At 40.9% G+C, this 23,188-nt stretch overlaps 1 protein-coding gene across 6 annotated transcripts; it reads right to left on the bottom strand.

The window, feature by feature from the left end:
- Nucleotides 1–1,842: 1,842 nt before the first annotated feature.
- LOC117463606 (dynactin subunit 1-like) lies at nucleotides 1,843–22,410 on the bottom strand. Of its 6 annotated transcripts, XM_034105928.2 has the most exons (32): nucleotides 22,280–22,410; nucleotides 20,321–20,386; nucleotides 20,016–20,210; nucleotides 19,755–19,836; nucleotides 19,625–19,653; nucleotides 19,311–19,331; nucleotides 18,715–18,738; nucleotides 18,350–18,436; nucleotides 17,776–17,928; nucleotides 17,284–17,331; nucleotides 16,622–16,819; nucleotides 16,240–16,444; nucleotides 16,066–16,144; nucleotides 15,783–15,942; nucleotides 15,488–15,592; nucleotides 7,513–7,704; nucleotides 7,298–7,414; nucleotides 7,050–7,202; nucleotides 6,752–6,912; nucleotides 6,487–6,655; nucleotides 6,285–6,353; nucleotides 5,912–6,124; nucleotides 5,551–5,712; nucleotides 5,228–5,359; nucleotides 5,020–5,145; nucleotides 4,762–4,904; nucleotides 4,507–4,673; nucleotides 3,968–4,086; nucleotides 2,772–2,967; nucleotides 2,627–2,700; nucleotides 2,453–2,542; nucleotides 1,843–2,334 (listed from the first exon to the last, which is right to left on the bottom strand). In XM_034105928.2, exons 2-32 carry the CDS (start codon nucleotides 20,360–20,362, stop codon nucleotides 2,197–2,199), a joined length of 3,849 nt encoding a protein of 1,282 aa, XP_033961819.1. In that variant the 5' UTR covers nucleotides 20,363–20,386; nucleotides 22,280–22,410; the 3' UTR covers nucleotides 1,843–2,196. The 6 variants fall into 6 exon arrangements, with proteins under 6 accessions (XP_033961819.1, XP_033961821.1, XP_033961822.1 ...); XM_034105930.2 differs by lacking the exon at nucleotides 17,284–17,331; XM_034105931.2 differs by lacking the exon at nucleotides 18,350–18,436.
- Between the last annotated feature and the right edge of the window lie 778 nt (nucleotides 22,411–23,188).

Below are 23,188 nucleotides of genomic sequence, written 5' to 3'. Positions count from 1 at the left end.
GGTGCTGGAAATCCTTAAATGCTTGAAATTGTACGAGGTGTTTTCAAGGTTTGAAAAGTGCTTCAATTTGGGATATAGTGCTTGAAATTGTAAATGCTTTACTTCGCTTTTTAGATTTAAAGAAGTCGGAGCGCGCTTAATTGCTTCGCTTACATAAAACAGCTCCGCTCCGGCCTTCCCGCCAATACTTTGTTTATTTGAAAACAAACTGTCCCGGACCCTGTCGTGTGATCTATGATTACTATACGCCTTTACTTCATACTTTCAGTGGAGGGAGGGGGAGCGGCGCTGCGGAAGAGCAGGATGCGGGATGAGAGGTGCCTCTTCGTCCCTTTATAAGCTTCAAAAATGTATTTATCATGAGATTTTGGAAGTTTCATATTCCCAAAGCCGAAACCTGAAAAACTAGTTTTTTTTTCCCCAATCCACGTTTATTTTTTAAATGAGCCGTTGCGACTTTTGACTGATTTCGTTAGAGCGGGTCACAAATAATAACTTTTAGAAGGAAAAAAAAGATATACAGATTTCAGTATTCTGAGGCTCTGAGCCCCATTTCTTTTCCTCAGACTGCAAAAAAAGCCCGACATTATACGATTTTAAAATAAAAACAATAATCGTGGCTTGATATGAGTAAGAACATGTTTTTATGAACACAGCTTCCGGTCTTCCAAGACCCGAACGGACAAAAAGACGTGTTGCAGGCACGAAACATTCTACCAATAGAAATACATTGCTTTTAAAATCGTTCTGTGATATGAAAAAAGAGGGAAATCGTGTTGGTGAACACGAATCAATAGATTACATTTATTTCGTGAAAGTAGAGACAGTAAAAGTAGTCATTGTGCAGATTGGTCCATTTCAGAATAATATAAGATGTTTTATAATTGATCATGAAAGTGTTCTCAAAGCTGGTGAAGGTGCAGCTAGTCTGAATGACTTTGTAGACTGCAGGGTAGCTTGTGGATTTACTCCGGGTGGAACTAAAGTCTGATTTAACACTTGATTATATTTCACATCATTCATCCACATCTGTGAAGTAACTAAAGGTATTAAATACATGTAGTGGAGTAAAAGTACACCATGTACCTCTGACTTATGTTTACTGCCAACCTAAAAGTACCTCAAAAATAGTAATGTATTGAAAAGTTATTTGGCTGATTGTTTATTGGCTCGCCAGGTTATATGGGATGCCCAGTTTACGTACAGGTGGGTCACTCATTTTGAAATATTAAACTTAGTTCTTTCATTTTTCATCCTCATGTAGAATGCAATTACGAAACACATTTGGTTGTTTATAGCATAAAGAACGTCTGATTTAATGTGAGGTAGGGAAATAATCATTTGAGTATAAGTATGTGGATACAGCCGCTGTAAGATGCTTGAAAATACACAAATTTGACTTTGGAAAAGATGTAAGAACCCTGTATTTTAGGCCTTAAACACTTTGATCTGGAAATAAGTGATTATATGCAATCACAGGAAACTGCTTTGGATCAGTTGGACCAATCCACTAACAAATAATCCTGCCAGCTTTTAAAAAGGTATTCACTTTAGTACAACATCTTTGGATCTTAGACTTAATTATACCATGCTTTGTTTACTGATGTTACTACTTTATTTTTTTTAATGCATCTCTGATGGTGCTTTTCCATGATCCTTTGGAGACACACCATCAAAATTGTTTGAGTGTTGGTTGCATAATCATAATGCACAAACACACAAGCACAACACAAACATCTAGTAAACTGACTGCAGATGGCCGTCAGATGACATACAGTTGTTTCATAAATGTAAATACATTTACAAATTTGACTGACACAATAACTGTTTCTTGCTCTGAAGTGAATTGCTTGCTTTTATTGTCTGAATGAATACAAAGGGAAACTATCAATGGCGGCAAGTACAGTAAAAATGACGTTGCCAGCTTTTCCCACTAAGTTAGTGAAACATGCATAAAAACACCTTCATTGTGTGACATTCAGAAGTCGAATCCATTCAAAACAAACGTCACTTTAAAGTCACTGCTGTGCCTCAATTTTATTAGTGCTAAAGTCTTAACATTGGAAATAATTTCCTGAGAATCAAGAAAAACAAAAAGGGGATAAATAGGTGAATGTTGAAGTAAAGTGAAAGTTGGAATGAAGAAAAAGAAGAAAAGCACTTTTTCGATATGCTGTGGGCCAGTGGCACGTTGTGTTAGGTCATGAGGAGGCGGTGCACTTTGTGCAGCTGCTGCTGGGACAGGACGAGGCGGTGCACTTGTTCCTGTCCGCGGGTGCATGGGATGGCAACACGCCCTACAAACACTGTTCCCCCCTGCTTCTCTTCCTTGGCCTAGGAAACAACACACATGTAGGTGAGTAAATGTGACATGTGTAACTGCTATTTCTTTAAATATTAAAAGCTCCTGACTAGGACAACAATCACTGATTGTGTGTAATACAAGGTTTACCTTCACAAAGGAGGAGACGGGGAAGGTGGCAAAGTCGGAGGAAGCCTTAGCTCCAGGGTTATGGGAGATGACATGTTCAGCTACTTCTCCCTGAAAAAGAAATGTGTCAATGTTTATTAACGCCTGTCAGCTTAATGACATTGTGAGGAGATTAGTTGATGCTGATTTTGTCACTTTGAGTTTGTCCAGAGCGTTACTGAGGTTCTGCAGTCGAGCCGTCTGCTCCATCATCTGGGCACCGGCACTCACTGGAAGGGAAAGAAGGAACATGAACCAGACGCTCCACACAGGAGAGGAAAGTGTAGAGATTGAAACACACCTGCTGTCTTCCCGGTGATGTCCACCACCTTCACCTCTGAACTCAGCTTCAGAAGGGTTGCCAGCAGTTGGTCGGTCCTGCGGTAGATACCTGTGTTCAGTCCCTCTGGTGGCATGGAGCTATCTTTGGAAGCTTGTGGTAGTTTGGCAGGGCAGAGGGGAGGCAGGGAGGCCAGCTGGGCTCTCATCTTCTCCGCCTGTAAGGCAAGGCAAGTTGATTTATATAGCCCCTTTCAGCACCAGGCAATTCAAGGTGCTTTACAAAAATGAAAGACATTCAGACAAAGGCATTTAAAAACAGTAAAAGATAATAAAAGAAATATTAAACAAAAAATGAAAGACATTAAGAAAATGGCATTTAAAATCAGTCATTAAAAAGAAAAGCTAATAAAATAAACATTAAAAGATAAAAGTTACAGTGCAGTCTAAGATATGAATAGTTCAATTATTTCGGTTCTTGATTTTTTATTTATTCACAGAACCTCCCTTTGGAAATCCGAACATTTCCGTCCCGATTGTTAATTTAGACTGATTGTTTTCACCATGTTATGCTCGCATGACATCCACAATCGGACCCTCAGGAGGGTGTACTAGCCCCCTACTCTGCTTTGCGTTCCATAACAAAGTCTTTAAGTGTTACCTGAACACCCCGTGCTACCAAAACACTATTTTTCACCCGTCGGTGATGTGATACTTGTTCCTCAGTACAAATCACCCAAAAACTGATCATAAACCCTGGCTACGATGGATATCCCAAATATCCTACTTTCGAGCAGTTCCTCTCATAAATGTCATAGAGTTTAATTACGTTTAACTTTAAACAATTTAGACACTGTACATCTCACCGAGCATTGAAAGCCTTCTTTATTTTTAATTTATTCTTTAGGTTTTTGATTTTTAATTTACTCAAAGAACCTCCCTTTGTAAATCCGAACATTTCCATCCAGATTTTTAATTTAGACAGACGGTTTTCACCATGTTTTGCTCGCATGACATCCACAATCGGACCCTCAGGAGGGTGTACTAGCCCCCTACTCTGCTTTGCGTTCCATAACAAAGTCTTTAAGTGTTACCTGAACACCCCGTGTTACCAAAACACTATTTTTCACCCGTCGGTGATGTGAGAAATAAATACTCTCAGTCAATGTTACAGTTGGCATAATACAACCAAATAATACTATCTTCAACACAAGTTACCTTGAGGCTGTTGTTTTCATTCTTGAGGTGCCTGATTCCCAACCTCTGAACTTCCACCTGCTGCCGGAGCAGAGGAGAGTCCACCACCTGCACCGATCCTGCCATGGATGGAGGCAGACCTGTTGTAGAGAGAGATTGGAGACACATTTAATCCCTACAAATATGTTGTTTTTATTGGATTTTTTGGATTGTCCACTTATAGGTTAGCTTTTTGCTCATTAAAATGAATGGGTACTTTTTGTCATTTATTCTTCAGTTTGATTTTTCTCTTATATATAATTATCTTATCTTTTTTTTTTCTCTTTTTAATTTAGTTTATTCTCCTTAAGTTGAGTGGAGGTCCTTTCTTTTCTTTCCGTTAACTGGATTGTGTGTAAAGACTATTTTTGTGATTAGTGTCTGGAAGGAAATACACATTACTTGTACTTAATGAGTGCAAAACATCTCATCCGCTGGTTGAAAAAGCTTTTTAAAAAGGTTCAATTAAAGGACATCCCAACACTTTATCAAAAACAAGACATTTCGGTCTTGAAATGTACCTCCTGCAGATCCCTGAACAATGTTGGCAATTCCAGAGGCAGCTGGGGCTCTCAGGCCTTCGATGGTCATCTTCGATTGGCTTGTAATACGTTGCTTCAGCTCCGCCTTCTCCGCCTCCAGCTGGTCGATGTCAGCCTGCAGGGCATCCATGGTTTCCTCAAACTCCCTGAAGACAAGGGTTCATGATGGTGAGCATGCAGGAAAGCAAGAAGCGCAACTAAGCTGAAAATATCTTCTGTCTTTATCGTTCATACTTTTCTTTCTTCTTCAGCAGGGCAAGGTTCTCGTCCAGTTTGGTCTGAATCTTCTCCACCCGTTCATCTGCGTCTTTAGTGGAGGTATCCAGCTTCTTCTCCAGCAGGCTCAGACGGACACTTGCCTCACTCAGCTCCTCACCCTGGGGGAGAGAGAGGTACAGACACATCAGTCTGATAGTCTTTTTCATACCGCAGACATACCTGTATGAAGTCACTTTGCAGGGAAATGTTTAGTGTTTTTTTAGGTGGTGTTACCTTGATCTTGAGGGACTTTTTGACTTCCTTGATGACCGTCTCTCTGTCTTCTAGTTTCACTCCTAGACCTTCAGCGTCAGTCATCTCAGCCCTGACAGTGGCTGCTCTTGCTTCCACTGGGAGAGTCTGAGGACAAGATCAAACAGTAAGAACTGGGACAGGGAAGAACTGATGATGTGATTCATCAAAGAGCAAAAGTGACAGATACCTGGCCCTGTGGTTTGTCAGCATCGTACTCCCCCTCCTGCATGGCCGTAGCCATCTTGTTCATGGAGGTGATGACGGTGCTGCAGGACTGACGCAGACACTCTGTGCCGTTCAGGCCATGAGAGCCATACACCTGGGGAAAAAAAGGTTAGATTTAAATAAAACAATAACACAGCTGCAACCTTACACCTACCACCCACGTCTATTTGTCCCAAAAACGACTAATACTCAGAACACAGGGCAGTGTTTTTAAACAAATGCCAAGAAACTCAATCTGTCAGCGACAAATGGCCCATTGTTGGTACATGATTATAGTTGAACTACCTGCTCCAGAGCCTTGCAGGCGATATCCTCCAGTTTGAGAGCGCTGAGCCCCTCCTGTTCTGCCACCTGAGCCACCATCTGAGCTCCAGCTGCAGCCACCTCCTGCAGCACAGCCACCACACGGGTGTGCTGGCGCCTGCACTCCGTCAGCAACTCCGACACCTCCGAGAGGAGACAAGACATGTCAGTCAAATATATACTGTGGATCGTACTTTTGGTGTCAGCTTTAGAGCTCCAATGATCATTACATCCTAAAAAGGAACCTTTCTTGCTCTTCTTAAACCTACATTGAGCTTTACTTTCATACAGCCATGTGTGTGTTTTAACTTCTTGTCTTTATGTGTGTTACTGTATCCCATACCTGTGGTCCAAAATTGAGAGCAACAGGTACTCCAGCAACATCTGTCCCGGGCATGCGACGGCGGATCTTCTTGCAGAACTGTTTGATATCAGAGCAGGAAGTGTCCAGGTCCTTCAGAAGGACAGCGAAGTTGGAGCCCTCTTGACCTGCAGTCAGGAACGCCCGCAGACGAGCCACCTCCACCCCCATGCAGTCCAGGACACTCTGGGTAAACTGGAGGTGAGAGGAAGCGATTAGGGACTGATCCAAACATTAATTCCATTAGACATGGCTAATAGATGTTCTTAGAGGGAAAAGTTCTCTGTACTGGGAGTCAAAATATGTCAATCTTTATAACTTAAAGGAAACACGCTGCTGAAGAAACTTGAAGTACCTTAATGTGGTCAGCCAGCTGCACTGTGCAGTCTTCAGTGTGATCTGCCAGATGGACGCTGTACAGTTGCTGGAAGATAAAACAACAGTGAGACATTTTATGCATAAGAAAATCAATTGCACGGTTTGCCTTGAGTTTGATTGAGCCTGTTAGAAGACAGACTAAGTAAGTTGTTAATTATATAACCACATCCTGTTGTTACCTGGTAGTACTTGATTGCCTTGGTGAGAGGTTCCACCTGAACGGTCTCATCCAGCTGATCTTTATGCAGCAGGTCGATGAAATAGTCCAGAGAGCGCTCGTGGAAGCTCATTTCAGAGTAGAGTGTACCCATGCGCTTAAAGACCTCCACGCTGCAGGTATTCAGAGCCCTACAAATCAGAGAAAAGAGCAGAACACCCAGATTGTGTTACCAACTTATCACTGCAACATATTAGAAGTGATTATGTATGTGTTGCTGAGCTTACTGTTCATATTTATGCAGAGTGGCCTGCAGCAGGCTGAGGGAGTAGACCAGTCCTGAGGCAAAGCTGCACTGATCTCCTGGAGGCCCCCGGAGCCCCTGGCCCTGGGGCAAGTTCCCGTTCAGGTCAAACTTCTCCTGGGCCTGTTTACTGATCAGCTCAGCCTGCCAGGTAAAACACATACAGAAGCATTCATTATAGAAACTAACTAGGCACATCAAATCCACCAGAGTAGTTTTTTTCAATAATCATCCACAATAAAATCGTACATCTCCCATTCCTAACAGACACAGCTTCAGACCTTGCAGATGAGCCGGGGGATGAGCAGAAGGACAAGAATACAGTCGTGATCTCCCCCATGACGGAGGAAGGAGTCTGGCATGAAGGAGGTGAGGAGGGACACCTGTCTGTTTGACTGAGCCACCTCCATTTTCCTCAGCTCCATCTCAATGGCCTAGGAACACAGATCAATAGGCAGATGTTGTCAAATGTGTTAAACTGGTCAACTCAACCTTCCTAGCAGCAGCATAAAACATGACGCTTTCCTACCTTAGCATAGGCCTTGGTCTCTGCAAACTTAATCTTGAAGTCAAACAGTTCAGCAGGCGGTTGTTGAACTTGTTCAGCATTTGCATTCTGCTGGCTGATCAGCTCTCTGTTGGCATCCTGGAGAGGAACAAAGGGAAATACAGTGTCAGGGCATTCCCCATTCAACTAACTGATTATTCCCTTGAGTGTTCATGTTCCCCCTCCTCTCCACCCACCTGTAGGCTGGTGGTCAGATCTCGGTATTTGTTGATGGTCTGCTGGTAATCAGCTACAGTCTCCTGGGCAGCCTCCACCTTTTTTTCAGCCTCTCTGACCTTTGCTCCGCTCAGATCCACATGCTCCCTCAGCTCCATTTCCGTCTCCCGGCCGTTCTCCTGGAGCTCATCGTTCATCTCGTTGATGGCCTCCTATAGTCACGGGGAACAGTAAAAGGTCAGTAACGGGTTGATTTAAAAAAGAAAAAGGAGATGTCTTTGTACTATTTTGTGGCTACTCATGCCATTATGTTGGTAATTAAGTGAAATATTTTCTACACAAATGTACATTTAAATCCAATTGTGAATACTTCTATAGTATGAACATTTTGTATTAGGGCTGCAACAAACGACTAATTTGATAATCGATTAATCTATCGATTAATTAAACGATTAATCGACTATTCGGACTATTATGCCTTGCACAATTTCTCAAACGCTCTTATTTAGCTATCAACTTTTAGATTTAGCTTGAGGTTGTTTTAGGTTATAGATTATACAAACATGGGTTAATGATTAGAGGTAACTGAGTTATTTATTTTGTTAAAGTTAAAAAGTTTCAGCTATTCTGTTTACAGTTCTGTAATCACATTATTTAATATGTTTTGTTAAAACACTGTTGTTTCTTTTGATGTGAAATATTATTTATTTAATTTAAATAAAAAGCAATGTTAATTTTGTTCAAAATGTGTTTAGTTAATTTAATAATATGTATTTTTGAATCAAGTATTCATCTTTATTGTCTTCATTGTTCATTTCCACATGCCTAAAACAGCCTCAAGCTAAATCTAAAAGTTTTTTTTTTTTTTTTTTTTCCAACCTAGGAGAGGTTTTCCTACGTTTTTCATGAAAAGATATGTCTGAGGAGTGTAGGGTTTGGGAATTATGGCAAGTTTAAAACATTTTTGGGGGAGAATTTCAAGCTCTCCTGCACTCTGTTTTGAGATCAAAGCACTCTAGACCTAACGAGCTGCTCCATCCACTCTAATGTTAAGATCTGGAAAACGCCTCTCTACCAAGCTCCAAACTAAATTCAATATCTCAAAAAGTGTAAAAGATATCAAATCTTTTATACAAGTTTTATAGCTGAAGGTATGGTGATCATTTGAAAGTTGGAAATGTCTGGCTGAAATTATGTGGAAGGAGAAGCATTTGGCGCAAAGTGTAGGAAAAGTGGATTTGAAGGCATCTCCCATTGACTTCAATGTTAAAAAAAAGAGTTTAAAAAGCTGAATATTTCAAAAAGTATGAAATATTTTGAAAAAGTTGAAAGTTAGCCATTGATTGCTGAAAAGGCTGAATAGTTTAATATTTGAATGGTTTCTGTAGCTGAAAATAAGCTGAAGTTATGGAGAGCCAAAGTATAGAGAACCGCAGTGACGCGTCCTAAAACCCGGAAGTAAGTTAGCACTTTTACCACGTCCGGTTCCTTCGTTAAAAGCAATGCAATTTCTCCATAGGATTTTGGAAAATAGCTCCAAATAAGGTCTGTGTTTGACACAAATTTAAGAGACAGATCACGTTTTGTTCTACGACATTAAATACATCAGCAGTGACCCCGCTGGGGATTTTTGAAGAGTTTACGTGTCTGAAAAACGATGGTTGTTAACAAGTGGCTGAATAGGACTACAGAAGTTGTCCAGGCCGTTTAACGTCATTACACAGAGCACGTAAAACACTCCCGCTAAGTTTGTTTGCCCTGTTCTGCTTGAAAGCAAGTGCCTGCCTCCTGCAAACTGTTCAAACAAACACTTCAACTCGTACCATTTACAATCTGTATGTGTGAATATGGATCTTAAGCTGGCGTGACGTTGAAGCAGCGACCCTGCTGTAGTTCCTTTATAGCATAACGTTAGCATTTTGCTTCTTGCAACTAGATTTATGCTTCGAAAATTATAAAAATAGGATAGACATGTGGAGATTATCCAGCTGAACAAAACGTGATCCGTCTCTTAAATGTGTCTCAACCACAGACCTTATTTCGAGCTATTTTCCAAAATCCTATGGAGAAATTGCATTGCGTTTTTGACGAAGGAACCGGAAGGAGTTTACATCCGGGTTTTAGGACTAATAATTCGCACTAATAACGTAGTGAAAATACATTTATTGCAATGCTCAAAACACCAGCATCCAACCGTCTCTAATCCTTGGATATTACATGTCACCTGCATGCATGCACGGAGCAGCTGTGGCGCGGAGATCATCATCATTCTGTCTTGTATTACTTAAAGTGGACCTTTCATGCTATATTTGAACAATATATTGTTCAAAACTATATTTAAAAGTATTTAAATATAGTTCTTTTTTCAAAATACCAAAAAGATCCTGCATTTTAGCCATGCCTCATTTCGCTCCATTTGCTCTTTCCAGCGCTGTTTTTGCAGGGGGCTGATTCTGTGAGCTGCAGGCAGCTGACCACGCCCCCCTGCAGGAGAGGGGAGCGTGCTTTGAGATCAGCTGCTGGGCTCTCAGAAGACGGGGAGAAAAAGAGATCTCCGTCCTCCGTGTTTTATTCTTATAGAAGTAAGAAGATAAGTAACGGGGCAGCAACCCTCCTTTTTACGCAGCGGTCCAGACATAGACATCAAACAGCGACACATATTCAGTTGCCAGTTACTTTGGCATTAGGGCAGGGATATCAAGATACTTTCCAAGGTTTGACATAATGAATTGTGCTACTTTTAAAGCAAGTAAAGCAGCTTTGCTTTACGTTAGTTCAAACAGTAACAACGGACTATTTTTCTTAGCGGATGCATGTCAATTTAAATAAATACAACTATTTTTTAAATCAATAAAATCATTTTCTAAATCCATAAAAGCATTTCAATTAATATTGGGAGTCATAGGGTTATCATCATAGACGCATTTGTTTGCCCGAGGCACAGTCCGAGGAGGTGGAGTTGAAGCAATCTTTGACTCAAGTTTACTTATCAATACTAAACCAAAATTAAATTATACCTCCTTTGAAAGTCTCGTTTTTAGTCTTACGCATCCGACCTGGAAAACTTTGCAGCCAATCTTATTTGTTATAGGCCGTTTCTCAATCTCGCGGAAACTGGCTTCCAAGCCAATATTTCAAGGATGCTACGCCATCGAGTGCCGCCGAAGGACTGTTCCAATCTCCAGCATACTTGGAATTCCACCGAGGCCGCGTCCTTGGTTTGGGGGTAATTTCGAGGCTGCACATGGGTAGACTTCGCGTCCTTAAAATCCCCACAATGCTTTGCGCACGGACCAATTTCCCCAAATCTGTGGCGGAAAATGTAAGGCGGGGCCTCTCATATGACGCACACCTGCACACTTGCTAGCCTGTTCCACTCTTCGTTTTCTGAATGCCAGGAAGGATTCTTGCCTAGCTTCTGAAGCAAGTGACTCGGAAGACATGTGCTACCAAGCAAGCATCCTCGCGATTGAGAAACGGCCACAGTGTACCGTGCACCAGGTCCTTATTCAGAAATATTATCAGAATTCTCTGAGTTGTTATCAGCTTTGGTTCTTAAAACAGATAAAGTAATTATCGTAGGTGACTTTAATATTCATGTTGACGATGATAAAAATAGCCTCACTGTTGCATTTAACTCCATTAGATTCTGTTGGTTTCTGTCAGAGTGTAAATAAACCAACCCACTGCTATAATCACACTCTCGACCTTGTTCTGACTTATGGTATTGAAATTGAGCAACTATTAGTCGAACCGCATAATCCTGCTTTATCCAACCAGTTCTTAGTAACTTTTGAAGTACTGTTACTGGACTACAAAGCATTAGTCAAAAGCTCCTGCAGCAGAAACCTATCCGTTAGTGCTATAGCCAAATTGATGGAAGAGCATGTCGATAGCATGTCTGCATTTAAAAACGTATACAAAATGTACACCACCCCAAATTGATCATGTTGTTGATAGTGCTACAGATGCCCTGCGAATAAAATTAGACTCTGTTGCTCCTTTGAAAACGAAGAAAATAAAACAACATAGATTAGCTCCATGGCATAATGCCGAAACCCGCAAAATAAAGCAAAAGTCGAGACAACTTGAAAGGATATGGCGTTCCACTAAACATGAAGAATCTCGTTTAATTTGGCATATTACTCTCAATGAATATAAGAAAGCACTGTGTAAAGCGAGAGCAGCCTACTACTCTTCATTAATAGATGAGAATAAGAATAATGCAAGATTTCTTTTCAGCACTGTAGCCAGGCTGACTGAGATTGAACCTTCTATTCCCATAGCACTCGGTAGTAATGATTTTATGTGCTTTTTTAACAATAACATTTTTACTCTTAGAAACAAAATTAATGACCTCTTGCCTTTGACCAGTATAGTGTTATCAACAGCTCCCGGAAACATAAGTTCTAATATTACACTAGATAGTAAGCTATAATGCTTTTCAGCCATAAACCTTGAACAATTAAATTAAATGATTCTCTCTTCTAAACCACCAACGTGTATGTTAGACCCAATTCCAACTAAGCTGTTGAAGGAAGTTTTTCCATTAATTAGCACTTCTTTATTAAATATTATGAATATGTCTTTATTATCAGGCTATGTTCCACAATCATTCAAAGTAGCAGTGATAAAACCACAACCTCGATCCAGAGGTTTTAGCCAACTATAGACCTATTTCTAATCTTCCGTTCCTCTCAAAAATTCTTGAGAAAGCGGTCGCAAAACAGTTGTGTGATTACTTAAAAAACAATGATTTATTTGAAGATTTTCAATCTGGCTTTAGAACACATCATAGCACAGAGACAGCTCTGGTTAAAGTCACAAATGACATTCTAATAGCCTCAGACAAGGGACTTGTCTCTATTCTTGTTTTGCTCGATCTCAGTGCTGCATTTGATACTATCGACCATGATATCCTATTGCAAAGACTAGAGCACTTAGTTGGCATAAAGGGAACTGCTTTAGGCTGGTTTAGGTCCTATCTATCTGAACGCTCTCAGTTTGTACGTATCAACGATGAATCTTCCACGCAAACCAAAGTTAGCCATGGAGTGCCACAGGGCTCAGTGCTCGGACCTATTTTGTTCACATTATATATGCTTCCGTTAGGCAATATTATAAGGAATCATTCTGTACATTTTCATTGTTTTGCGGATGATACTGAACTATATTTATCAATCAAGCCTGATGAAATTAATCATCTAAATAAAATTCAAGACTTAAAAACGTGGATGACCTTAAACTTTTTGATGTTAACCACGACCAAAACTGAAGTTATTGTACTTGGCCCGAAGAATCTACGAAACAAATTATCTAAAGATATACTAACTATGGATGGCATTAATTTGGCCTCCAGTGAGACTGTAAGGAATCTTGGTGTTATATTTGATCAGGATTTATCCTTTAACGCCCACATAAAATCAATTTCAAGGACCGCCTACTTCCATCTACGTAACATTGCAAAAATCAGGCATATCTTGCCTCAAAACGATGCAGAGAAACTAGTCCATGCATTTGTTACTTCAAGGCTGGATTATTGTAACTCCTTATTATCAGGGTGTACCAAGAAGTCAGTCAAGTCGCTTCAGCTGATTCAAAATGCTGCAGCTCGTGTACTAACTAGAGTTAGGAAAAGGGACCACATTACTCCTGTTCTGGCTGCCTTACACTGGCTCCCTATAGAACACAGGATAGAATTTAAAATTCTTCTTCTCACCTACAAAGCCCTTAATGGGCAGGCGCCATCTTACCTTGAAGAACTCATGATACCCTACTGTCCTACTAGGGCATTGCGTTCCAAGAATGCAGGGTTGTTGGTTGTTCCTAGAGTCTCTAAAAGTACAATGGGAGCCAGAGCCTTTTCTTATCAAGCTCCACATTTGTGGAATCAGCTTCCAGTTTGTGTTCGGGCGGCAGACACCCTATCCGTTTTTAAGAGTGCGCTTAAGACCTTCCTTTTTGATAAAGCTTATAGTTAGGGCTGATTAGATTCAGCCCCTAATTTTGCTGATATAGGCTTAGTTTGTTGGGGGACATCTTACTTCTTCCTTCTCTCCATCTATACCTGTGTACTCTCATGTTCCGATTAACTTTTCTTTCTTTTTGGTGTCTATATACGCCGGGATCCGGAGTCATGGATGATCCTGCAGTCCTGGATCGCAAGCCCTGGATCTTGAGTCGTGGCTGTGGTCCTGGATCATAAGTCCTGGGGCCTCATTTATAAAGGGATATACGCTCAAAAAATGGCGTACGCCAGTTTCTACGCAATGTTTGCGATTTATAAAATACTAACTTGACGGGAAAATGTGCGGTCCTCCACGCAAACTCTAACCCATGCGTACGCACTAAGCACAACAATGGGAGAGACGAGAAACTGCGACACCGTTGGCAGAAGGAAGAATGGAGAGAAATATGTGGAAATAATACCATAAATAAAATGTTACCTCTCATTTATCATATGAAGAATTCATTTTCAAACATTGATTAAAGCCAATCTTAAAATGATTAAACAAACGCCTGTTTGAGACTCCTCAGTGCACACAAAAACATAACTTGGAGAAATAAATAAATACGGATATGTTATTTAAAACCACCTCGAAATGATGTGTTAATGTTATGAAATGTTTTCTCATAAATGATGCGGTAAGCAGAAGGACAGAATTACTTTAAACTGACACCATGTTGCATTTCTATAGGTAGATACGAGCATGGTTTTATATACCATCACGTTTAATCGTGTTTTATGCCGGGATTCCCCGATCATTTCTTACAGTCTCTCATCAAGGGGGGGGGTCTCCTGTCCCCGGTACAAACACACTGCCTGAGGAAGGCTATGTGTATTTTTTTTGTCATGAACCTTTTTCGGACCACTTGTTTATTTATTTTGGTGACGATCCGACCTCCATGCTGCTACTCTGGTTCAAACTGCATCCACCAAACAATATCATTTATCTCGACCTCCCCAAAATAACCAAAATCTGACACGGTGTGAGATGTCTTTTTTAGCCGTTCTGTCGTCATTTCCTGCGATCTTCTTCATGCAGTCAGTCAGAATGAATGAATGGGCGTTTCTTTGACTATTTATAGGCGTTACGTGAAGCCCACAAACGCTGCACCGCATTTCGAGTCGATAGTGATTTATAAAAGGGAAACCGGCGTAGGAAGTGCTGTACGCACTTTCTTTGCCGGTACGCAATGTTTGGTGAATCAGAAAATGTCGGAAAATATCTGTACCTATTTTTTGGATTTCTACTACGTAAGCAACCTTCCCACGTGAATCCAACGCATGGCGTTATAAATGAGGCCCCTGGATGGATATCATTATCTTCGTGGATTCATCTTCCTATTATACACACATGCATTTCCAAACATTTGGACTACCTATGTTGCAAATGTATTATCTTTTCAATTTACACACGGCATCTATTGCACGTCTGTCCGTCCTGGGAGAGGGATCCCTCCTCTGTTGCTCTCCCTGAGGTTTCTCCTATTTTTCCCTTTAAACTGTGGGTTTTCTCTGGAAGTTTTTCCTTGTACGATGTGAGGGTCTAAGGACAGAGGGTCTAAGGACAGAGGGTATCGTATTGTCATACTGATATTCTGTACACACTGTGAAGTCCACTGAGACAAATGTAACATTTGTGATATTGGGCTATATAAATTAACATTGATTTGTCTTTTTGCATATTAGAAACGAGTTGGCGACACTAAAACTGCAATATAATGTTTTTGTAGCAATAATACATGACATATATTTTTTAAATGTCTCCAGTACCGATAAAAAGACCAATAACGTTGGAGCTTAACGGCGCGTAAAACACACGTGATGACGTCACCAACGAATCGACGACTGAATTAGTTGGCAACTAATTTGGTAATCGATTTTAATCGATTAAGTCGATTAGTTGTTGCACCCCTATTTCGTATTTGTAAAAAACTAAAGTAAATAGGTTGTAATACTGAAGATAAGAATCATGGTGCCGGTGTACACACCAAATCAGTGACGGTTTCTCTCAGCTCTCTGACTTTCTCCTCCAGGTCGAGGTTCCTCTCCGTCAGGGTCTCCACCATCTCCTCTGACCCCAGAGCAGCATCCACCTGGTACAAGCAAACACACACAAGCATACGAGTAGTTACATTTACAGAAAAGTCTGTTTGATTTTTGTAATATAAATGTGTCTCAGCCTTAATCTTATTTATAAATAACTATTAAATCCCTCTACTTTAACCTGAAGAAAGCCGCTTCAAAGACATATTCCTCCATTTCCTTGCTTCTCGCCGTCTTTACCTGCTCCTTCAATTCGTCGACTGTAGCCTCCGCCTGCTTCACATCTTCCTGCAGCTTTTCCTTCTGAGTCCTAAGAGTCTCCAGCTCAGTGTTCTTCTTCTCCATCTGCTTCTGCAGCTTCAGATGCTCTTGCTTCTCTGAAGTAGACAGGTCCCGCATCCTGAGGAGAAAGGGACATTTGAATGTTTTCTTATAACCTTATATGTTTTAGGAACTTCCAATAACAAATGCTTTGTTTATATTTTCACTTTGATCAAAGCTGCTTTTTTGACATTTCACTGACCGAACCAATGCCTCCTTCAGTCTGCTATTCTGCTCCTCCAGCTGTTTGACATGGTAACTCGAGGCAGCTCCATCTGACCCTGCAGGAGGAAAAGACAAAGCGCCACAGTTAATAGAAGGAAGGAGAGACACATATATGAAATAAAGAGGCCTTTGTAGGCTAGTGAGTCCAAACCTTTCTCTGAAATCTCATGTCTAAGGATCTCCAGGTCCATGGAGAGCTCCTCCACCTTTTCCTTCAGCGTGTCCACCTCCACTTGCAGCGACTCTGACCGCTCTTCAGCCATCTCTTTGTCCAGTGTTGCCATCTCTATGGCGTCAGCCGTGTCTGACATCTCCTCCATGTAGTGGTCCTTGGACTCCTGTGCCTCCCGGGCATCCTGGAGGGACAACATGAGAGAGAACACTCTAGAAGGTCTGCTACTTTCAGTCTTAAAAGTTGGAAATTATCCATCATTTCCTACCCTAAAAAGGATAAGTATTTCTTTGTAACCACATATAGTAAATACCAATAATGCTCTTACAACAAATGATAAGTACTTGATTGTTCTGTGTACCTTCTTAGCTTCTTTGAGCTGTTTCTGCAGGTCAGCCTGCTGCTCCTGCATTTTGTTCTTCCACTCCTGAAGCTGCTCCAGCTGGATCTTGTGTTTCTCGAGCTCCTTCAGCTTGGCTTTGTCCTCCGTCCGCTTCATCTTGAGGGTTTCCAGCTTCTCCTCCAGGTCCTTGACCTGAGCACGCATTGATTCCTCCTCCTGAGAGGGATGGATGGGTGGGGGGAGTTAAATGCTTTTAGTTAAGAGGATTAACTGGACATCATCGATTGCCAAAGACTTTATTTTAATGCAGAGATATAACAGTATATCAAGTCCCACCACCAAAATACAAAGAACAAGATTATCAATGTTCCAAATAAATGTTCAAATAATTTCCCCAAGTAATTCAATTCATCCTCTGATTTTACTGCCTCAAAAGTAACTTTACATATATTAGCAAGGAAGACAGATTCATTAAATCCCTTGAAAACAAAAGTGGAATTTAGTATTCAGTGTCTCAGAAAGGTACCCCATGCATCATCACCGCAGAATTCACCGTGAGCACTTTTTAAAACCAAACTCAAGTATTGACAAGCTGTGCTGAGGGTCTTTTTGCCCTTTGATGTTATTTTGTTAGTATGCCAGATATCACCAGCATGCATGAAGCCATTAGAAGACTCTACCTGCTTGGAAATGACAGGTTCCACCTGGTCAGAGAATGACAACATTCTCTGCCGGATAAAATAGAAAACAAAATGATAGAGATGAGACAAACTGCTAAGTACTGAAAAGAAAATCTTTCATGTTGATCTTCTGTGCCGTTTATCATTAATTTGATATGGAAATGTGAGACTTAATACTTTTCGTTACAGGTCTCTTTCTATCCTAGGCAAAGGCACCATTGTATTTACAATACAATAATAATGTATTGTCAGATCATGTCTGAAATTTGACTTGCATCACAGACATTTACTCACATTGACTTATAATACAAATGATTTGAAGTTACTATTATTGCAATAAGTAACTTCCTCTGTATGTTCTGACCGTTTATAGCTGCTGGTCCTTCATTTTAAACCATACCATTCTAACAGCAACATACTAAACTTTTGTTAAATAAATGTTGTATGATAGTTATACACTTTACACCCACACGTAGATTCTGCATGCATTACCTTGCTTGGAGTAGCTGGACCCGCAGCTGCTGATGCTGCAGTTGACCCGCTGGGCTGAGGCATGACAGGAGCCCCCAGGGCGGCCGGATGGGAGGGGTGGGCCGCCTCACTGACATCTCCAGACAGAGAGGTGGACAGGCTCTCACGAGACGCCTGGTGACCAGAGCAGGTATGTTAGTGTGGGAAAAAAATGAAAGAGATAGAAAGGGGAAGATGTTGTGGTGTTTAAGTGTTAAATATCACTCAAGCCAATAAACAAAACAAGAGCTTCTCCCACACACAACTGAACTAAGAGTCAACATCCGGCTTCACATGCTGTGCCGCTGGATTGTCGTATGTAAAAAACAATAACCTTCCTGACTTTATTCCGTTAACCCACAGACCAAACTTCCCAGTGTCCCTCGCAGGAGATGTAGTTCAAGTTCCTTCATATACCACTTTAAGTTAATATATATATATATATATCTGGTAGATCCCTGCACCTGTGCACCAACACCACCAGTTTTCAGTGACATAACAAATAACCACTCCCAGTGAAGTAAAGGGTGAGGTACCCTGATATGACAGGGCGTACCATGAGCGGCAGGTTGGAGCGGATGGAGGGACGGATCAAGAGGGAGGGGAGGGAGGTGGCGGGGGTTAGACGGCCTGGGGTGCTCCACTGCCACAGTGTGATCATAGACACTGCGTTAGGTCTCAAGAGTTATTTGTAAAATTCAACTACATAGTTATCTTGTTGTAACAGAAGGAAATCTTATCAGAAAACACACAAATGCATGGCCTTTTAAAGTTTTCAAACATTTAAAGCTGTGGCCTTGATTTAACTTGCAAAGCAGCCACAGAACGTTGACATTAAAATAACAACTTTTACGAGACTGATGTTTTTAAATCAAACTGTTTTCCTCCACAGTCTGCTGTCTGCTGCATAGTCAAGCTCACCTTGGCAGAGCGTCGGGAAGAGGACTGGAGGAGAGGAGGTGAGTTGCAAAAAAGAGGGATGGACACGCATACACACAAGCGCACACAGATATACAAACACACATTCATTGGTGAAGCAAGATAAGAGATTATCAGCACATCAGAATCACACCCACTGTTAGTTCATATGATAAGTTTGACGGCTGCATGCACCATTTGTAATAGTTATTCTTGATGACTGGAGCCATGGACGCTGAATAAAATGTAAACCCATGCAACAGTGTTAAAACAGTTGCAAAATGTGACTGGATTGTGAGACTAAAATTAATAACCAAGACACCACCAATACGGCTGTACGACTGGTTATTTCACCTCTTAATGCGTGGGCTGGATGCAGAACAAAAGATATTTTGAAACAAGCACGAAACGACAACATCTGATGTACAAAATAAAGTGAAAACACAATGACTTGTATCAATGCCAAGAGATGTCTTTATGTTCCGTGCAAACGCCAAAATGTAAAGGTCCAAATAAAAATAAAAGATGAGTAGCCACGTTAGTGTGATTAAAAGAACCAAGGCAAAAAGCAAACGTGTTGTAATTTAATGTTGTTCTACCTTCTTAATGTTCACAGGTATCTGCAAAAGGTATTCAGGGAAAACAACAAAAAAGAGGTCAACCCAAAGGCTGAGAGGCACGAACAGAACCCCATTGACATTGTACAAAAAAGAGAGGAATATTTGGGATCACATTTTGAAGTCAAAAAGAAAAAACCTAGAAAGCTGCTCTGGAATGACAGGAATTTGCTTCGGCGATTAACATTAAAGACTCAATATAAAGACAATCCATGTGCGAAGGAAAGTCATGAAAACAACGCAAAACTAAAGTTAAAAGGACTTGAAGCAGTGATGTGCAAGTGAAGGTTGCCTACCTGCTTGGATCTGGGAGTCTCTGGAATGTCTGGACGAAACAAAATAAGAATTATGAATTTCTGTTTGTATTTATATTAACTCGTACTTTCAAAAGTATGGATTTCAAACACAGCTGCGATTCCCTCTTACCTTTCTGTCTCAGTGTCCTTGCAATGCCTGATTCAGGAGTCTCTGGTGAGGTGGCCCCAGAGCCGTCATCCATCACCTGGAGCTGTGAGAGTGACAGGGGACCAAAAGGTGTGTTGATTCTGGCATCATGTCGGAAGTACAGGCAATATCGAGGTCAGCAAAAAATCATCAAGATAAGTACATCAATAGTTTAACTTATTGATAGCGTGATTATTGTGACAGGCATGCATCCTTACAACATAACAAGTTTATGTCACTAACCTGGGACTGTCTGACAAATATCCCGTGGTTTTCCTCACAGGTGAAGTAGCGTTTCCCCTGCACAGTGCCATCATTCTTGCCTTTGGCCTCATCCAGTATGACACCCACCCATTTCCCAGAGGCAAAGAGGGTGGCTCCGATATAAGCAACGGTACCACGCTGACCCTTCCCCGTCACCTCCACTATAGAGCCAATCTAGAAGAGGACGAGGACAGATTGTGAGTCAATGCACATATTTTGATACTTGTTTGTGTTTTCCTATCAATGTATTTCTTTATTTTGTCTGTTTTTAAAAGGGGACCTACCTTTGGAGGCCTACTACTCTCCACCGTTCCTGTGCTGCTCATTTTGCTGATCAGTGCGCTGGTCAGCTGGTGGATTTGGGGAATACACATGGGAGGAAGTAGGAAGAAAGATGAGGAAATTATGGAGAGGGGAAAGAATAGGAAGTTTGTTGACCAATGGGAATGGGGGGGAACGGTGGGAGAAATGGAGACAGAGAGGAAAGAAGGTAAGATCATTACATAACAGACAATCGTATTTGCTTTATTTCTGCTTTTCACAGAGAATATATCTTTCAATATCATATTCTTTGTGAAAGACATAGCTCAGTAAGGTTATGTATGGCACTTTTTTAAATATGTACACAAGTCCTACAAAACACCCAAGAACCAGTATGGTTTTATGTGTAACAGTAATGCCATCATATTTTTCCTTGCTCCCGCTAGCAGTCTTTGGAATTAAAAATATTCAATGACAGGACAGTCTCAAGGCCACTAAACACAGAAAAACACTCATGCACCCAGTCATGTGTCCTGGACCTGAATAGACTTCCTGATAAAGTCATATCCCTACCTAGCTCAGACAAAGATGCTCATTCAAGACAAACTGGGACTGCAATAGAGTCTAATCCTTTTATGGTGCCCTAGAGACATGTGGACTCACGCTACCTCGGTTTTAAACCACAGGGCAGAACACTGGATAGAAAAAGTTCATCAAAGCTATATGACGGAAGGAGAGAGGTACCTTTAGAATCCTCCAGATTAAAAACATTTTAAGATGAATGGAAACCAAAGCATGCTTGTGGGTTTAACGTAAAGTAACTTAGTCGTCTCTACAGGTTATCAAGAGTTTTATTCCTAGTCGCTATTCCTGATCCAATATGCAATATACCGAGTGAATCCTGCATCCATTATATGGTGAGTGCCACAACAATTTGCTTTTGATATTTTCATCCGATATATTTAAATGACATTCTACTGATTACTTGAATGAAAGAAGATGCATCCGATTTACTAAATTAGTCATTATTCAATATTGAGAGTCCATGTTACTCACCCGGGGAGTATATGAATGTCGCCTGTTTAAAGCCATGATAGCAAGTTAAGATGGTTTCACCTTCAATACAAAGATAAGGCTAAAGTGCTATTTTTTCTCTGCTTTCACATCCCTTCCTCTTTTCAGGAGAGAGGAGAGGACAAAGACTGTGATTTCAGGGAGGGACCCTATGTGGTGCATCACAAAACGTCACAGCTGATTTGAAGTAAAAAAGGGAGGGATATCTAGCTGTTGTTTATCCACACAGAAACATACATGGAACACATGGGGCCAATTCAGCAGGGATGTGATACACCAGCCTTCATTTAGATTAGCCTCCATTATTATTTACAACTCGGTAGTAAGTAGCAATGTGAATAAAAATTGCTGCATTTTCCCCTTCTTTTTTGTAATTCAATAGTTAGTCATCTTTAACAAACTAAGATGTTAACAATGAGTTCGTTTTAATTATACAATCAGTTACCAGTTGAACCACTGTGGTTAACTTAAGCTAACATGTCACTTCTTTGTACTGTTATTGAGAGAGCTGGGTGCTAGATTAATTTCAATATCGGTTATTATTCGGTCATTAAACGATATAAGAGCTCAGTGAACAACACAAAAAGGACGCAAAAGTATTACGACAGAAAAGGGTGGACAAATGTCATGAAAGACAACAAGCTAGTCTGCTTTAACGTTGTAGCATTATTAGCTTGAGATACACTCAAATTATTCTGACAGCCATACAAAGGATGGTTTGAATCTCTTAAGTTAGTTATTTAACTTACGCTTTACTTTAATACAGGCCTAGGTTTAGTTGGATATTAAAATGAAGTCAACAGCTAAGCAGATTAGCTTCATGGCTAACATTAAAACACTCCAACTAGGCTTAACAGGCTAAAATCAGAAAGAAGTCAACTCTTGATGTATTCTACAATGTAACTCACCTGGCATACACAGAAATTCCTCTCTTTAAATGGGGATCCTTAGGGTGTTCATACAGACAACAATGATCTTCTGTTGTTATTTTGTCGGCTACCTGCCTTGGAAATCCGGTAGTCTTTTCCGTTTTTGACAGCTCACTTCCGGTGGCCTGAACGACCAAAGTTAAGCAGGGAAGTGTAAATTAGCGCCCCTAGTGGCCGTGCACATTTGTGGCGAAAGACCATAATAAAGTCAAAAGCAACAATATTTGTGTGGAAAATGCTTTGGACTATGCTAGAGTAAAATCAGCGGTGTTAAAATCATACGAACTGTTTCCTGGAGCGTATCGTCAAAAGTTCAGAAGTTGGGTCAAGTGGGAGAAGCAGACAAATGTGGAGTTTATCCGTGATTGATACTGTGGTTATTTCACCTCTTAATGCGTGCGCTGGATGCAGAACAAAATATATTTTGAAACGAGCACGAAACGACAACTTGTCGGATCTTTTCCACCTCTAACCTCTATGACCTGGCTCAAAAGGCCACAACAAAGAGGAGACACACCATGTCAACGGTTAGCAAAATTAAATTCAAATCAACCAAATTAATTAAGTGCAAAACAAGTAAAGTATGAGGTGTGGATGTCAGTGGTATCAGTAGTGTAAATGCAGGGTGAGGATTTATGGACATCTATGAGTGTTGAAGTGCACAAAGTGACGCAACTGAAGAAACTCATAGCATACTCAACAAAACCGGGGTGCCTGCAGGTAGAAGCAGTGAGGAGCAGAGGCTTTAAATAACTGCAGGGCACCAGACCCAGGTGCCCTGAGTTACTGCAATCAATGCAATCAAGGAGGCTGGATGCAGCACAGCCACACCCTCTCCAGATGAACCCACAGGGGCATCACAGAAATAAATAAACAAATAAATGTAGT

Source organism: Pseudochaenichthys georgianus, chromosome 18 (assembly GCF_902827115.2).
Source record: "Pseudochaenichthys georgianus chromosome 18, fPseGeo1.2, whole genome shotgun sequence".
Lineage (NCBI taxonomy): Eukaryota > Metazoa > Chordata > Actinopteri > Perciformes > Channichthyidae > Pseudochaenichthys > Pseudochaenichthys georgianus.
The sequence above is the reverse complement of the archived record's forward strand: the minus strand, read 5'-3'. Positions and strand labels throughout refer to the sequence as shown.